Below are 18,034 nucleotides of genomic sequence, written 5' to 3'. Positions count from 1 at the left end.
TATTATGATAAAGCTGGAATTCGTGAATTATGCTTCAGAACAGCAAAAAATGCAGCTGAAAGGTGTTTTGGCCCAGTAATTATGAATTTCTGGAATTCTATAACGAATAAACAATATACGTGTAGCTGCTAATGTTTTAATGTTAACAATTCCATTTTCTTCATACTTTTCTATTCATGTAAACATATTCCAGGCAGAAAATATCAAATTACCATATTTTCCTATCAACAACGCACACGTTAACTATACCAAAATGTTCAGATGATTGAAAAAATGGCGATGCGCCTTATGCAATGAAAATTGAAAAAATCCAAACAGACGTATTTTTTACACGCACACATCCAATATGGACGTAGTTTTACACACTATTTTTTATTTTTACGCGCATCTCTATATAAATATATATACATACATATATATAAATACATATATATTATACATACATGCATATATACATACATATATATTATATATACATACATGCATATATACATACATATATATATATATATATATGTATTTACAGATGTGCGGCATCGATACATTTCAAGATAACTATGAAAGCCTGGGTGTGCGGTATCTATACAAATTCATTGTAACTACAAAGTTCTGGATGCGCATTATACATAAGGTGTGCGTTATTGATGGGAAAATACGTTAATCTCATAGGGTTGTTGGCATCACATTCCAACAGCAATACTCGGGCATAATCCCAATGTAAAACTAATTAGAACAAAATTCTAGGGACACAATAAACTAATTCAGTGACAAATAACTATTATCAAGATTGTATCAACTGTTAATTTTATTAAACCATTTAAACCAGCTTTAAAACAAGCTATTAGATCCACAGACAAATGTGTTTTTCCATTCTAATTCGGTGTGTTGATTGGATAAAAGTTTAACATAATATTAAAACACTTTCTCACTTCAGTTGAACAGAAGTTAGTGTATAATATCAATAATCCAATATAAATATTTGTACACTTCATAACATGAAAAAAAGTAAGAGCAAATACTCAATTTTCTCCAAACCAAGAAACGAACTGTTGTCAGCTGTTAAAACAATTTATAATTTGGAAAAACTAAAAGGATGAGATCACACATTTGAAGGGAATGAGTATAACTTTCTCAAACTCTCAGAGCTAGACAATATTTAGCAGAATTGGTGGTAATAACAATTTCTACAAATAATTTACAAAACTCCACTTATTGTAAAGCTTCCCTGGTAACAAATGCACTGCCAAGAGAGGCATTCACAGAAGCTGTTCGGTACTGTTAGCTGACAAGTCCATTAGACGCCACGCAGCCCTAGGGTTGAGCTCTGACTGGTCTCTGCACAACACCCAAACGTAATTTACTCTAAGTACTTTTTCTGGGTCTCCTTCAACTATTTTCCCTACTTTGTCCCTGATACACATAATCTGCTGTGATACAAAACTGATAATTAGAACTGGCCCTTGCTCCATCATTTTCCCCATAACAAGATCAACACTATCCACATCCAATACTTTAGAATCAAAAATCAGGCCTTGTGATTTAGCAGCTTTGATTGGTGTTTCCAACACCCTATAAGGAGCTTCATGGCACCAGTCCTTGAGAATATCCAGTTCGCCCTGCACCATTGCTTCAAGAATGTTAGGAATTATGTCTGTCTCACACATCTTAACAAATTGTCCTTTGTCAAAACTTGGGTCTGCTTTGCATATTTCCGTGAGTGTCTCAGACAGTTCTGTTTTCTGGAAAAGCCCTCCCATGATGTCAGAGACTTTGTCAGTTAGCAGGCGAGATGCGCGAATCACTGGATGCTCACTTTCATCATATTTTATCTTCCAGTCAAGCACTTTATTTACATATGGATTGTTGTCCTTGAGATTCTGCCAGCTCTGAAAAAACCTACAACAAACATTTTACTTCATTAATACTTTCAAAATCAATAATCAAATAAGTAGTCTATCTAATCATGCCACAGAAATCAATGGAAAATTTGATGGTATATAATCAGTTACCTGATAGTTGAAAGAACTCAGTAACCAAGATGTTAAAATAAACATTGCATTCATAGAAACTTGTACAATACAATGGGTGGTTTTTCTCCAAACCAAGTCATAATTTCAAGAGCCATTACTAGTGATGGGTTGGTTCAGTTCTTTAGTTCCATTGGTTCTTGAGACTAGAACCAGAATTGAAATGGAAAACATTGTTTCCGGAACTGATATTCAACTTTAACTCCTATAATTGGTTTCACAAGCTGAACATTTGTATAACAATATAATATCCAATGCATAGTATCCAAGACCCATTCTTAGACATAAGTAGTACAACATTATGTTGTCCTTCATACATACAGTAGATTCTTGATTAAAAAAGTGTAAGGATTCACCAAGACACCCCAACCAATCTTACTTTGCAAAACAACAAAATTATTTGGAATCAAATAAGGCAACTCCTAGGGGGAATTATTCATTGAAGCCACAGGTACATACACAGTTACATCACCTTGCAGGTTGATGAAGATACACACTGATTTTTCAGTTATCACGCAAAAAAACTTCTCAAAAAATGCAATGTAATTTTGTACCAAAGTTACCACTGAAAAATGATGGGGAAGAGCCAATTGTACTTCAACAGTTTCTACTTTCTCCAAGCCTTATCCCATGGTGTTTCCACCTTCAATCCTTCCCTTCAATTTCTCCCCATCTAGAGCTCCCTTTACACTCCCTCTTCTGCTCTTCCATTTTAGCTAACACTTTTCCTCTTCCAAACAGCTTCTGACTTCCCACTCTTTCTCAAACATATTCTCCACTCTTCTGCACCACATGTCCAAGCAATCTGAGCCCTCTACCTTTTTAGAAATATATCCCACCTCATTGATGTTCCTAGAATGTTGTCATTCTTTATCTTGTCCCTCCGTGTGACAGCACACATCCAACTCATCATTTACATCACAGTGGCATTCACCTAACTACCCTGGGATTGTAAAACAGGCGTAATTAATAATTGAGAACCACAAGTTTCACCAAAGATTAGTATTTTTTCATCTTACAGTAGACTTTTCTGTAGCACACCTCCCAACTCATCCTTCTCCAGTTATTTCGTCCCAACTTCATTTTCAGCCGTATTTCCACCTCCATCGCTCTCTGCTCTGGATCAAAGGTGTGACTTGGTATAACTCCTCCAACATTTTTCATTCCCCAAGTTTGATACAGATACCTTTATCAGTTTTCAAAGTCATGTATTTCCTAGGTTCCAAATAAAATTACCCCATGCCAAATACATGGCCTGTCCCTAAAATAAGTAGACGTCGGGAAAAAATTCATTGCAGATCAATGCATTAAATATTAAAATTCTTCAATATAGCACCATTGTGCACAGACACACGGATGACAGTGCTTCTGCCAGTCTCGGTATACTTCCTGGAAGGCATCGACAAGAAAATTGTTCAGCCACCTCTATGTGGCCTCTTTGACGTTATCCAGCATTCCAAAATGGTTGCTCCTTTTTATTCTTGGGAACATAAAGATTTTCCATGTTACTCTCTTCCCAGCACTTACACATACTTTTTCAAAAATGATAAATTGAAATACCTTGGCTTTTAAAAAGTTTATCCTTTCACAAATCAAGAGTTGTCACTGGTATATAAATGAAGTGTGATCTTGTGCTTACCCGGCAAATCTCTGTAGAAAAGCCTACTCAGGTCTTTCACCTGATCAGTTCCTCCTTTGATGATGCCAATAGATGACATCAATGGAGGAACTGACCCGGTGGAATACCGTAGTAACCTTTTCCATAGTATATAAATGTTTTAATGCTAACGTTTTTGTATTATCCATACTTTTCTTTTTTATTGTTTCCCTCACATTCACCAGTCCTGAGGATTCCATATTCTTCTTTAAGGCGAGCAAATACTACTAAGAGTTACTATCCAACAAAGGAGTCATTAACTATCCTCACTGCATTATTTTAATCTGTACCGTACAACAAATATGAATCTGAATTAGCAATATTTTTTTAAAATTCTTCCTTTGCCAGTCATTTGCCTTTTCTTGGCTACATGATTGGTTTAGCTTTCTGAGGAAAATGCATTCTGCTATTCACATAGTATTGTGCTCATCTACATCTATAATTACACTCCAATAAAATGGTTGTAAAACAAAAATTGTACATACCATTGCTAAAAAACTCGTAATCAGCACAAGGGATGGAAAAGGAGAGTTCCTATACACATCCATTTATATCAGCACCACATTGTCGAAGCATTTTGTTTATCCATGTTTGATTATCTAGGCTCCATTGCGCATCCATTAGCAACGGATAATTGAGAGTTTAGCGTATCTTGAAACAGACTAGGTATTGTGCATTTAAAACTATCAGAAATTACTTTTCATCTATTTGCTTGCCTTCTCATGGCAACGGTGCCTTATAAATGTAGTTATACATATAACCACTTCCATAAAATATGCTATGAAAAATTACTGTCAAATAAACCACAAACACAGTAATCAACCCGAAGGTCGTTTGGTAGGTGACTGTAGAGTTCACCCAGTACCAAGCCCGACGGCATGTGAAATTCACACATCATGGTAGGGGGTCCAGTTCCTTTCCCTGTGCTGGTTATGGTTTCCAAGGAAGATCTGGTATCCGAAAAATCACATAGCTTGGGTGGAGCTGCAGGTGCCCAGAGTGCATTGTCCGGTAATCTAAACAGGGCCCCTCCGGTCAGCAGTCCAAAGCTCTACCCCCTGGACTACCATGACCCTATTATCCAATGTACTATATGTCTTTTTAAATCTTGTTCAATCATCTTTTACTTATAAATAAAAACAATTTCAAACATTCATGTGAAACTTTTTGTTTTGCATGAAACTTCTCAAAAGCATACATGCATATAGGTCTTACAATATTAATGAATAACACTTAGTACAATCCAGTACAAAGTGTGTTCTTCATTAATGCAAAATGGTCACACTAGAGACAGTTGATCTAACTTCTTTAAAGGTGACAATTATTTTGCAGGCGATTGAGCTTTTAAAGCAATTATAACTGTTGATAGCATGAAACCCATCAGTTGATCATAACTGAGAACTAGAAAAGATGACCAATCTGCACCAGAACAAAAGAAAATTGAAACAGACTAGACATGATGCTTTACACAAAATTGTTTGACTTTGGTGGAATTGAAATTTTTAAAAAAACTGGTAATACAGGTAGCTCTTCATGGTTGCTCTTCAGGCCAATCAGCCCTTTCTTAGCTCAAATGCCCCAAATGATGGCAATGCGGCCATCGCCACCCAAAATTTGGCCCTAACCCAACAATCTATAACTACATTGGATGTAACTGACTTACTTTGAGTCTTTATGGAGCTCCACACCCATAGCTTCTGTGTTGGGGGATATATTCCTGTCATCGGCATCTGGCAAAATCTCCACCCTTTTCCTCAGCTTTGTTGGTGCCTGGTAAACCCGAGCCTTAATTCCACTGTCATCCAACTCTTTCTTTAAAGATTCTGCAGTTTGACTCAGGGTCTGAAATGCTCCAGACCTCCCCAATTTTTGGCTTTGCTCCGATATTGACTCAGCTGCTTCTCTGGCTGATTTCCCAAGTTCTTCTGAAATTTGACCTGAAAAGAAATATGGATTTCAATGAACTATCTGGCAAAAAGAATGCACTCACCTTTCCATAGAAGGGTACCTTACAGTTGGTTTTCCCAATCATAAAAACGCACCACAGTATATTTACTGCATGCATGCACATTATTAAATACCAAATTAAATCACCACAAGCATTACAACAACAGTCTTTCTCTGTTGACTATTGTCAACTCCTCTTTTTTTGTGTTGGAGTGTACCAAAACTAATTTTTTTAGTGATAATACATTTAGAAGGTGATATTAAGTAATAATACATAAACAGTAATAATACAGTAGTAAAGTAATAATACAGTAATAAAATAGTTTAGCATTTACTATACCATTGCCACCTGATTCCAGCTAAGAGAGCAGACTATAATAATTTTTTGATATGGCAATGTAGTCCCATGATCAACCATGCTGAGCTCTGAAACTTAACATTTACCTTTGATCTGCACATTACGGAGATTTGAATGTCGTGGTACTCCAGAAAACCAGCACTTCTAACCAGTGAAGCCCATAGTTTGATGAGGATGTCTATGTTTGCATCTGACGAAGACGAAGCCATCACTTTCAATACCAGTATCCCTATTCACTGCTTACTTGCCAGCAGCTATAGAAAGGGTATCGGAAGCACTATGAGCATAGGCCAAGATGGGGGTAACCGAGTTTTCAGTCGTAGACTGAACTACATATAGTCATGCCTTGGTGTTTTGAATTACAAGTCAACAGTTTCTCATATGCAGCTGCCACAAGTGAAGATTTCACAGCAGGAAGATTAGTATGCTGTTCATCTTATTATGGTTTAGCAACTGAGTCCACAAAAGAGACAAATTTTTCCTGTTTTGGTAGGTTGGAACTCTGGACTGACCTTGGTTTCATTATTTCTCTCTTAATGAACTCAACGTCATCCACCATATTGGATAGCTTGAAAGATGGGGCTCGGCAGGAAAAGCATTTCCAAAATATTTTTTCAGCACTCAATTAGTGCCTTCAAAGAAAGCTCATTCAGATCTGAGCATTTAGCATGACAATTATGAGAGCAAAAATCATTCAATTATTATTTCCTTAAGATTGATGGCTAAAATGCAAGAGCCACACAAAGGACTGTAATTGCTGGGGGCCATCTCAAAAAAACCCTTCAAAATACTTTTCGAACATCCAAGATACATACACCATGCTCTCTTTTTAATAGCCACCTTGATTATGACCTGGACACCTTGGGTCATGTTCCTGACATGAAATAATTGCTTATCGTAAAAAAACAAGGCTATCAGGATATTAAACCAGTCATCACCTACCTCATGGCCACTGTAGATCTCTGTTTATTAGATCTAAAATTTTGACTGATGGAGTATTTATGTTTACAAAATATATGTAAAATATAATTTCATTTTATTACATACAAGGCTTGAAAATCATGAATACAAGACAAGGAAAAAATGTTTGTCCATGTATTAACCCCTTGCACTGAAATGACAAGTCTAGCTCATCATGAACTTCCAACGCCAAATCTGATGACAAGTGAAACTCGTCATCAGATTTTCATAATTTTAGCACCATTTTTGGGAACAATATAATTATTTTGAAAATTCAATAATATTAAAATATCAATAAATATATTCATAAAGAACTCCTATTTCATGAAATATGATGCATTGGAAGTAATAAAATGATTTTCTACAAGTAACGATAGCTGTGTTCTCAATATTCTTATGGGAAGAGGGTTCTTTTGACAACTTTTTCAAATCCTACTTTTGGGCAGCAGATTTTAAATTGCACTTGGTCAGGAACTACTGCCTTGATTGCCATGAAATATATTGAGTTCTCTTCCATACATATTAAGAATTCAAAGGATATATGCCATTTTAACACAGAAATTTAAAAATAGTTTTTCATCAGTACACTCACTATTGGTAACATTATTTGTGAAATTAAGTTACAATTTTCAATCTTTGACAAACTATTAGTTTAGCCATCCTTCCGTAGAACTATTTCTTTCATTTTCCTATTGGGTGTCCACCTAAAAGTATCAAGTTACTACTACAGAGATGCAAGTTTTGACCATCAAGTTTCTACTACAGTTAGTGCAGTTCGCCTTCTCGAAAAGGGTGTTCCTATTGCATGATTAGTCACCATCTCAGTATTTCTTGTGGTGCCAACGACGTTCCTTCACGATAAGCTTAGTTTGAATGCGATCATTCATGTGGTTAGACGGAGCGTGTTACAGGTGGTCATTTTGGTTTTTGTCCACGTTTGTTATACATATAGTGTGGTGAAAACTACTCTTCAATGTATAACAGAATTATAAGTTTTGCACGTGAAAGTGACGACAAGAGCATTGAAAAGAAGAGAAGAAGGAAAGATGGCAGCAAAGAAAGTGTTTCAAAACCAGCTTGTGTGATTGATTATAATCGAGGAATGGGAGGTGTGGGCAAACAAGACCAGCAGCTGGCATGCTTGCCGTTGATGAGAAAGTTCATGAAAGGATATAAAAAATATTCTTTAAAATGTTTGATATTGCACTGTTTAATTCTTACACATTATACTTGAAAGTAAACAAAAAAAGAAGAAAAGTATAACTAGTTTTCATTTGGATGTTGCAGAGGCATTATTGGCAAAAGTCACTCTGCCAAATTACAATGTCCGTGGATGACCTTCACATGGTGACATACCTGTCCAATTGCAAGCTAAAAATTGGGCTCCTTTTCCTGAACATATCCCATTAAAAGCAAAGAAACAATATCCAACAAAAATATGCCATGTATGCTCCAAAAATAATGCCAGAAGTGAGACAACCTGGCAGTGTAAGCACTGCCAGGTACATTTACCTTTGACAGAGTGTTTTGAGAAGTATCATACATTCTCAGGATATTAATTATACATATGTATATAATACTATGTTCCAATTCAATCCAATTGTATAATAATTTTGTCTTACTTTAGATATGGATATTTCCCAATTTTTAACTTTATGTATAAATTTTTCAATGACAGGCATATAATTTTCTTTTTTGTTAATATTTAATATTATTATTATTACAGTTGTAGTAAATAAGAAAAATGCCTTGGCAAAAAAAACATTTAACTAGATACCTTACAATATGAAATAATCATTACTTTTTATTTCACCATTCTACGTTGGATTACCAACTACAAAATATCATTTCATTACCTACCATTTCATTTTAAAAGAACCACAGAAAAGATATACCTATATATAGATATTTAGATATAACTATAACTAAAAATAATTGGCAACTGCACTTCTCCATTTTTCGGAGAGATACTTGTACGGATCACATCATTCACTCCACTTCTAGACATCATTTCCCATAAAAATTAGCGGCATTCAACTCCATGGTCCACCGTTTGACTAGCATTCCTTTATCTCCACAAATTACCCAAAAAGAACTTAAAATAATAAAAATGATAGCTGAAAACAATGGCTTTTGCACCCACTTAGTCGAAAAAAATTAGAGAAAATAGTGGTCAAATCAATTTTAAAATCAACTCCCAAAAAAGACGTCTTGAAGTGGAAAAGAATTCTCTTTCTGGGGAATTTATCCGGTAAAGTCACCAGATGCATAGCAGAAAACAATATTAAACCAGCCTTCTATAATAGAGCCAACTTAGGGAACCTTTTATCAAACTGCAAAGACCAAATTCCCATAAAGGAAAGGAGTTGTGTTTATCAATTGTGCTGGGAGTGCTCTGCCTTCTACATTGGGCAAACCGGGAGGAAATTCAGTGATCGTGTAAAGGAACATTACGCCTGTTTTAAAAACAGAAATATTTCTTCCAATTTTGCCCAGCACCTTTTAGAAAACAACCACTCCATTGACTCTGTCCCTAAAATTTTATACATAGAGAAAAAGGCTTAAGATTAGATGCCTTGGAACGGTTGGAAATTTCAAAGAACAGTCATCATAAGGGTATGTTAGTTAATGACCTAACTTATTCCTCCCATTCCCCCCTTCTGGACCTCCCTCTGTTCCACAGCCCTTCTCCCCCCCTGATGCCCTACCTTAATGCCCTCTCCCACCCAGACGCCATACCCAACCGCCTTCTCCACCTCCCCCCAAACATGCACAACAGTTTCCCTTCTCTTTCCCCCTCTCAATCACCGTTCCCCCTCCTCTTATCTGTCTACTATATAAAGCTCTGTGTCTTTCTGTGCCTTACCTGATGATGACTTTGTAAGTTGAAACCCAGGTCATGATTAATAAAAAATATAAGTGGAATAACCAAGTATTTATTTTCTGAAATGAATCACTTCCACAAAGTGATGCCTCAAACCATTCTAACCACAGAAAAAATAAAGAGAGGTTAGGAGCATGATATTCAGAAAATAAATCAAAGTGGACGGGGTTAACAAATGTAGATTAACAGAAACACGCAATAACCATTGTTAATATTGGTATTATATTTTTCTATCACCTTCCAAATTGTTTTGCCAGCTAGTTTTGCCAAATTCAAAATTTGAACACTCATTGCTAGATTCTAGGGAATAAATAACAATAAGTTTTTATTAATTCCAGGACATGTGGTTACATGTACAGAACAGGGCATATTGAATACAGCACTCCAGGCAGTTTTGCTACAGTTAATGGAGGTATTAATCATGGACATATGGGCATTTTGAACTTTTTTTTGTCTCATCAACCAAAATTTTGAGCTCTTGTTTAAAAGTTTTACACTATGTTTTTAGAGACTGGGAACCATTGAATTTTAGTTCACAGAATAACTGGTTTAGCTTGACAGATGAAACCCTAATTTCTTGAGTAACTCACAGGTTCTTATCATTGAAGTATGATTTCGATAATTTAAGAGGAAAGACAATAACAAAGTAATAAAAAAATGTGACGAAGTTATCAAATTTAACAATAAATGCAACAGTAAAAAGAGCATAGTTCCAGGATTGGTGCCAGATTTACTATGGGAATATGAGTGTTCAGAAGGAGAAAAAGAGCATCTATCTGACTAATCACAATTGACAAAGGGTTAGGCTTAGAATGATTATTTTATCAGCTGAGCGTTGTGATTCAAGAAGTGCATCTCCAAAATACAACTAACAGAGGGGGAGATGTCAGAGAAATGTTATCAATGTTTGTCGAAGATGATGTGTTACTCTGATAGACTTGCGTTCTCCCAGTGCGGAATCATAAATCCTTATCATGTCAAGAAACAGATTCTTCTGAATTAAATTGGATTTAAAGTATGCGCTGAAGTCACCTCAAATAATTGTATTCGATGCATTATTCCTCAACTTTGGAACAACATTAAGATGCATATTTAATAAAAAAATGCCAATTGGGGAATGATAAACACCAACAGAGATGCGCAAATATTTACAAAACACAGTTGAAAACTTAAGAATTTAAAGTCTGGCTCCTTACTGAGGTTTGTGAACAAAAAATTGTGTATATTTACATCCATTTTAACACAAAACGTCACGATTCTTTAGCCATGTTCCACAGAAAGAGTAAACAAGATTAACTCCCTCAATCCTGATAGAATTTATCTCATTGAATTTTAACCAGCATTCAGTGACACAGGCACCATTAGCTTTCCAAGTTCAATTTAAAGTAACGCAAAATCATTTGATCTGGAACACAAACACTGAATGCTTTCATGTAACAATCTAACTAGTTTTGTTTAACAATGGACATAAAAACAGAACAGATGAAGTTTGGTTTTGTTTCATGAGGATAGAAGCAAAGAAATTTCTGCGAGTACCACCCAAGTCTAGTCACCTAGACTTATATCTTGTATTGCAGAAATCATTTCAGAGTTAACACAATTATTTTATTTGGACAAAGCAGGCTTCAGCAAATCCATCTGACTCTTAATCAGAGGTGTCTTACCTGCCTTTTTGGCTATATCTGATTTGCTAGCCTCTTCCAACACTTCTTGCACTTTTCCCTTAATTGTCCCGAGTTTCTCTTTAATTACTTCAGAACTCCTGGATGCCTCTGACTCAACAGTTTGGTATTTTTGCCTGTCAAGAAAAACATTTTCATCAGCACAGTGTATATGTTTAAAGTGATTCACTGATTCAATTTCTAGGTTGTATTTCCCTAATAACCCATCTTCATAGGTGATCGGGATGGTGAGGTAGCTAACGTACAATCTTCCCACCTAGAGGACCCGGGTCAAATCCTGGAGAAAACAAATATATTTCAGTGGTACCCCGATCCCTACTTGAGGTGCTTTATGGAGAGCACTTTGAGTGAGTACAATGTTCATCGGATCGGAAGTTAAAATGGGGACTCCTTGGCAAGAGTAGGCTAAGGCTGACGTCTAGTTTCTCTCCACCCATCCTTTCCCAACCATCCCTAATCGTACAAATGACCTTAGCTGTTGGTCACCTCCCATAAAAACTACTTATACTACCCATCTTCATAGAAGGGGATATCATCCAAACTGTTGATAGAGGTTTATAATTGAGCTGCATTTTTCAAAATTTTTTTAAAATTTCTGGTTGAACTCATGGTACCTTAACATCCTTCATAGGAAAAACAAATATAACATGACATATTTTTGGTGAGCGCAAGTTATGGGACCGGAAACTTGTTTGGACTGGTAAGAATGGAAAGGGAGCGGATGAAGGGGCATGTTTCACAGCATGGCCAAAGTCAAGAATAAGGCCCTGGGGTTTTGGAGGAGGGAGTAGTGGGTGGAGGTGGCACAGAATGTTGTGAAGTTGGGCGGGTTGACCATAGAAGATAGTGAGACAAATGTTTGAGGAGATGGTGGCCCTCCTGAAGGATGGGGAAGAGGTCGTTGAGTAATTTAGTTACCTTATGCATTCCAGGAAAGAAGGTGAAACTTAGATTCAAAGGGTTATCAGTTTTGGATTTGGGGCGTGGCATGCATGGCTAGAGGAAGGAATGATTAGGAAGGAAAGAAAAGTGGACAGCCAGGTTCAAGGAAGGAGCCTTTGAGGTTTTGTTAATGAAGGATGAGCGATGAATGGTTATTGTAATTTCGATGGTCACAGATCGAGAGTGAATAGGAGGTTGCGCATTTAGTGTGTGCATGTCTCCTATAGGCATGGAGGCACTGTTGGTGGTTTTAATATAGACTGAGGTGAGGAACAGGAGGGCAAGGGAGATTTCCATATCTAAGATGGTGATGTTGGCGCTGGAGGTTGAGGTGCTAAATGAGATGGAGAAAGAGGAATTGAGTAGGCAAATGAATTTGGAGAGGGAAATGGGGGCCTTAGATCAAGATGAAAAATATATAATCAATGAAGCCGATCCAAAAATATGGTGTCAGTGACTGTGAAGAGAGGAAATGTTCCCCAATAAGGCCTATAAACAGGTTTGCATTCAAGGGAGCCATTCTCTTATCCATGATAATGCCTCTTTAACTGTAGGAATAACTGTCTCTGAAGGAGAACATTTCTTCCTAAACAAATCTGGGTCAAGTTGAGGAGCACATCCATGGAGGGGATTTGGGGAGTCAGATGTTGAAAAAGGTAGGGCCAAAGTGCAGCAAGGCCTTCAATGTGGGAATAACAATGAGGTTACATCTATTGTGGCCATTATTACATTGCTCTACAGAGGGTGTTGGAGACATCAGGCTCTCTAAAAAGTGATGCGTGTCGTGAATGAAGGAAGTGCAGAGATCATGGGTTTCAGATGGAAATTGATATAAGCAAAAATGTGTTCTGAGAGTAAATAGGTGTCTGAAATGATAGTTCGGCCTGGGTTTTTTGTACAATATGATCAATTCAACCAAATTATTTTTCCAGGAGCGTCAGCAAAATACTGTACCTCAGTGGAAACTTCTTTTATAGGGCTCTTATAGGTATTGTGTCTGAATTCAGGTTTCTGCAACAACAACCATTATTTAACAATCTCACTTTCACACTGATGACATGCTTGGACGAATTAGTCTGAAGGATTTTCTCTATTAATACCATTCATTAAGCATATTCGTCATTTATTTACTTTTTACATGTTTTCTCGTGGGTCCGATATTTATAGATCGTGTGCAATCACCATTGGCATGATGCAATCATTTGAAACAACAAAACAGCAGTACTTTTGGGAGACCAAGCAAATGATAGTTTATTCATAATCACTTAAAAATTGCCGACTTCATCGGTTCATCTTTGACGATCTTAACTACTGTGTTCTTTTGTAGATTGAACATTATAAGGTTCATTAATCAGCTAATAACAACTTCATAAAACTGCATTCTACTAAGTAGAAATTCTAAAGAATTATCCACTACAAGCTATTACGTACAGCACGATTTAACTGTTTTGGATAAAATTTGCGCCTTAGTCTAAATTTAGCATTCAAGTAATTGAATCCATCACTACGTTATATCTTAACAAATGTGTAGGTCATAACATGACCATAAACCCCATTAGCAAAAGGTCGTCATCGAATTAAACTAGCCATTATTTAAGTGTGTGCAATAAAACATTTTCGCCCTATTAATGACGAGAATCTTTGTACAGTGAGTACCTTGCTTTTTGTAGAGCTTCTGACTTCTCAAGTTTATCGGCTTCCTCTCTGAATTTTTTAAGACTCTCTTTCATTTCCTTATTCTTGGCAATTTCCTGCCGAATATTGTCCACAAACTGAGAGAAAAAGCTGGGCCTCCGAGCCGGAGATGAGTACGACCGGCACTGAAATAAAAACACAGCAGTAGTCGTCTCCACTAGTCACAGGACTCTTTGAGGGGCAACAAAAGGCATCAATTTTTAAATGATTAACAAAATAATAAACACGCTACAAACAATAAATATTCAATCCAAGGCCGTGTTTATTGTTTAAGGTCAAGCACGCAATAGTTTCCAGTAAGATAAAACCGGATCAACAAATTATAGACCAAGAGAAAACTATAACCTTAAACTCACCCCATCGTTATAGATGACAATACAAGGTTGACGAAAGAATGTATTCGGAGCCGCAGATGAGCGGCTCAATACAGTAGTTACACGCCAAGATCTCTGGAGGAATTTGATGCCAAACTAAAATGCAAAACATTCAATTCCGCTGTTAACAGTTCGAAGAAAAAATACATAGAAATGACGCCGGTACCGTGAATTCTCCAACCCTAGAACGAGCATATTTTCTCTCCGAAATTATTTCCGTAGTAAAGGAAGTGTGCGGAGATAAGGAAAGAACTAAAATATGTGACATCAGCTACGAAACATTAAAGCACCGAACTACGCGTGATTATTAAATTGGATTGGCTAACACATTAACCTTAGTATTCAAGCAGTACTTCATCATCACATACCATATTTTATACTGATGATTTAAGACATGCGGCGTACTAGGATGACGATTTTTACCAGAACTGCGTCCAGTAACATCAGAACACGCCGTGTACGGTATAGCCTAATTAGCAGGAGAAAAAGATGTAACCAACTTCCTCAATTTTATTTACTAATTTTGTTACCCTAGAGATTGTAAATGGCATTGATCGAAATTTGACAGGCCGCAAGTGGTTCATATATTGTAAAAAATACTATTTCATGGTTGAGATTGAGAAAAAGTTACGCCTTGGTGTATTCCAATGTTCTCCGTTGTCGCAATCTCTTTCGAGGCATGATCCAGCGGTCTGTACGAACCTTAGGTACAAAGAGGAGCTCCCTATACCACTAATAAATCATAAGGGAAAAGTAATGAGCCGTAGTGAGCTTTCCGTCGTTGGAAATTTCATTTTATAGACATTACTGTAAAATTGTAAGGGATCCCCTAAGGAACACGAAGCTGTGTGTGTTGGCATGACGAGTAGATCAAATTCAACAAAGGTATGTTTTAGTACAATGGTTGGTAGTGATATACTATATATCCTGATTGGATAATCTCATGTATTGGTCGTTTCATTCGGCAAGTGGAAGGGTAGGCATTTTTATCGCTTATTCAATCTCTTCTGACCATTCGTTAATTACTCTCTTCAATTTTAATAGCATAGTTCAACGAAATATTTCATACACCTTGACCACTTGTAAATAATGCAGTTCATGAGAATAAAATTTTGAAAAATTTAAGTTTTAACAATTTCTTTAATAACTTTTTCTTTTGAACATTGGCAATTGAACTCCTCCAATATACATTAATTACTTTTCTACTACTGGGATAATTCTACGACAACGTTTTCAACCAAACAAAAAGTTCAACGCTCTCTTGCGGATACCTTTGGAAATGAAACCAAAATACGAAAGAAACACTCGATGTATAAATGGGTTCAAGCTTCCAAACACATGCAAACCAACTACAACAGAAGCTGAATTTTCCATTTTAACGTTTTATCCTGGAGATGTAAGGTATACTGTATGATCGTAATCCACAGAGAAGTAGGTTAACTATTGTGGTCATCAAAATTAATTCATCCTGAAGTCGTCATGTTGGTTTGGAGGTTTCTTGCAACTGTAGGAGTTTTGTGCGGATCTTTTCACAGTGCGCGTGTCGACTGGAGTTCTAGCTTAAGAAGGTACGTTTATTTTTTTATGGTTTTGTGTATGTAATAACATTCCAGTATGTAGCAGCCATACCCTGGATATTTTCAGAGAATTTAAATCTGTAAAGTAATCATTGTGATCATCCTAACGTTGCCATTTCCCCTCCGCAACCAATCACAAACTACATTTTGGGCAGCTCCCTGATATTCTTTTCGTGCGTTTTGCGATTTTGTACCATAATATTTCTCTTTAAACGTTGGACAAACAAATATTGAATTAGCCATCGTCTATCAAACATTAAATGTTTTCGTTTCTACCGGTCAATGTACGTCTCCAATGGGCGATTCAGTTCCTTGCCTTTACTAACAAAGCATAACCTGACCTCTGGCACTTCACTAAACCCTTCAATTCCGCATAATTTCTCCCTTTATTTGGTCCTACATGCCTGATCTTTGCCTACGCCCTCCTCGCATGGCTATCGTCCTCCCCGCCCTTGGTCTCTTCAGCATACCATCACCAATCAAAACGCTCAGTATCAATCTTTCCTGCCTCTTGTGTATCCCTCGTAAAAACCTTTTGCCATAAAGCCTAATGTAATTAAAGGTTTTTCAAGAAATATTCAATGGATATATTTCCTCATATTGGAGTTCACTTGAATCATAATAAGCTTTAGTGAACAAAAGTGTGCGAAAAGGTTATGCTGAAAACAATGTACTTAGTCATCCTTGAGGCACTGAAGTGGATGGTAATAAATTATTGAGGTAAATACAAAGGACTTCGTTGACACAAGGAAAGAGCATAGCAATACAAATATATACTGTTCCTTGACGCCATTGATTGAAAAATATACGGGATATTTCTTCATAATTATAAATAATGTGCATTTAAATATATATGTACCAAGGTATCTAGCCTTGTATCCTTGAAAACTGGGAATGTGAAAGTCTGGAAATAATCAATGCAATACAGAATTTTGGAGAATTATTGTTATATTGTCGATAATAGATGGAAACAGTAGAAGAAAAAATGAATTTGGATTTTATTTATTTCAATTTTACGTAGCCCACATCTTATAGAAACCATGCACTTCTGATCTTCCGCAGATTTACATATTGTTAAAAACCCCTCCCCTCCATTTGTCTCCTTGAATCGCACTAGTACATCTTCATCTCCAAATCCAACATTACTTCAGCCCTGGGCCCTGTTGTGTCTCCCCTCTTTTGATTGTCCTCACACACCCCTTTGTTTCCCCGCCCCCTCCCCAATCTCCCCCTTTTCCTCTTCTCATTCCACCTTACTCCCCCACAATTAGTAGTGTAGTCATTTGGTAATCAGGGATCGGGTTGGTGCAGAGGCTAGCGTACTGGCTTCCCAGCCTGAGGGCCCGGGTTCAAATCCTGAATGTGACATATTTTTCAGTGGTATCCTGATCCCTACTTGAGGTACTATTCTTTGTGGAGAGCACTTAAGGTGAGTGGCTGATGGAGACGTTAATATTGCATACCCCTTGGCGCCTTTCAATAAGAGTAGGCAAATGCCGCTGCCAGGTTTCTCTCCACCCTTCCTCCACCATCCCTAATGGCGCAAATGACCTCAGATGTTGGTTGCCTCCCATAAAACTGCTACATTTTGATAATCATTGTTTGCGATATGAAGATGGCCTTGCCATTGAAATGGCATTGCATCTCTTCCATCCTATACCTCCCTCCTTCACCAGTGTGTTCATTTTCTTTACCCCTCACTAGCCACCTATCCCCACCACACCATGTCCCTACCCTGGGGATCTCCCGCTACCCTGTACTGCTGGGCCACAGTAAGCCAGAATGCTTCCAGCATCCAGCTGGCCCTGCGGGCGCCCAGTATAAATAGCTTCTATCTCCAGTGAGCAATCAACCCTCATGTGTTGCCATTTGTCTGTTTAATCCTCTCCTCGTCTCTACTAACTTTGCCATTATTGGCCGTTGAAAACTCA

General features: G+C 37.1%; 1 protein-coding gene across 1 annotated transcript; it reads right to left on the bottom strand.

Moving 5' to 3' along the window:
- Positions 1-787: 787 nt before the first annotated feature.
- Positions 788-15,135, bottom strand: LOC139687941 (mitochondrial import inner membrane translocase subunit TIM44). The gene is made up of 6 exons (XM_071585306.1): positions 14,895-15,135; positions 14,509-14,622; positions 14,114-14,277; positions 11,498-11,631; positions 5,348-5,621; positions 788-1,896 (listed from the first exon to the last, which is right to left on the bottom strand). Exons 1-6 carry the CDS (start codon positions 14,895-14,897, stop codon positions 1,257-1,259), a joined length of 1,329 nt encoding a protein of 442 aa, XP_071441407.1. The 5' UTR covers positions 14,898-15,135; the 3' UTR covers positions 788-1,256.
- Between the last annotated feature and the right edge of the window lie 2,899 nt (positions 15,136-18,034).

The sequence above is a fragment of the Hetaerina americana genome, unplaced genomic scaffold (assembly GCF_022747635.1).
Source record: "Hetaerina americana unplaced genomic scaffold, ioHetAmer1.1.p SCAF_2, whole genome shotgun sequence".
Classification (NCBI taxonomy): domain Eukaryota; kingdom Metazoa; phylum Arthropoda; class Insecta; order Odonata; family Calopterygidae; genus Hetaerina; species Hetaerina americana.
Note: the sequence above shows the minus strand (reverse complement) of the source record. Positions and strands in the feature narration are given on the sequence as shown.

What these genes read in the sequence shown, in the direction of transcription:
- LOC139687941 (XM_071585306.1), bottom strand. An exon ending in GAAGCTCTACAAAAAGCAAG is followed by an intron (nt 11,632 to 14,113) that starts GTACTCACTGTA and finishes TTTTCTTGACAG; the next exon opens with GCAAAAATACCAAACTGTTG. An exon ending in GAGCTCCATAAAGACTCAAA is followed by an intron (nt 1,897 to 5,347) that starts GTAAGTCAGTTA and finishes TGTTTGTTGTAG; the next exon opens with GTTTTTTCAGAGCTGGCAGA.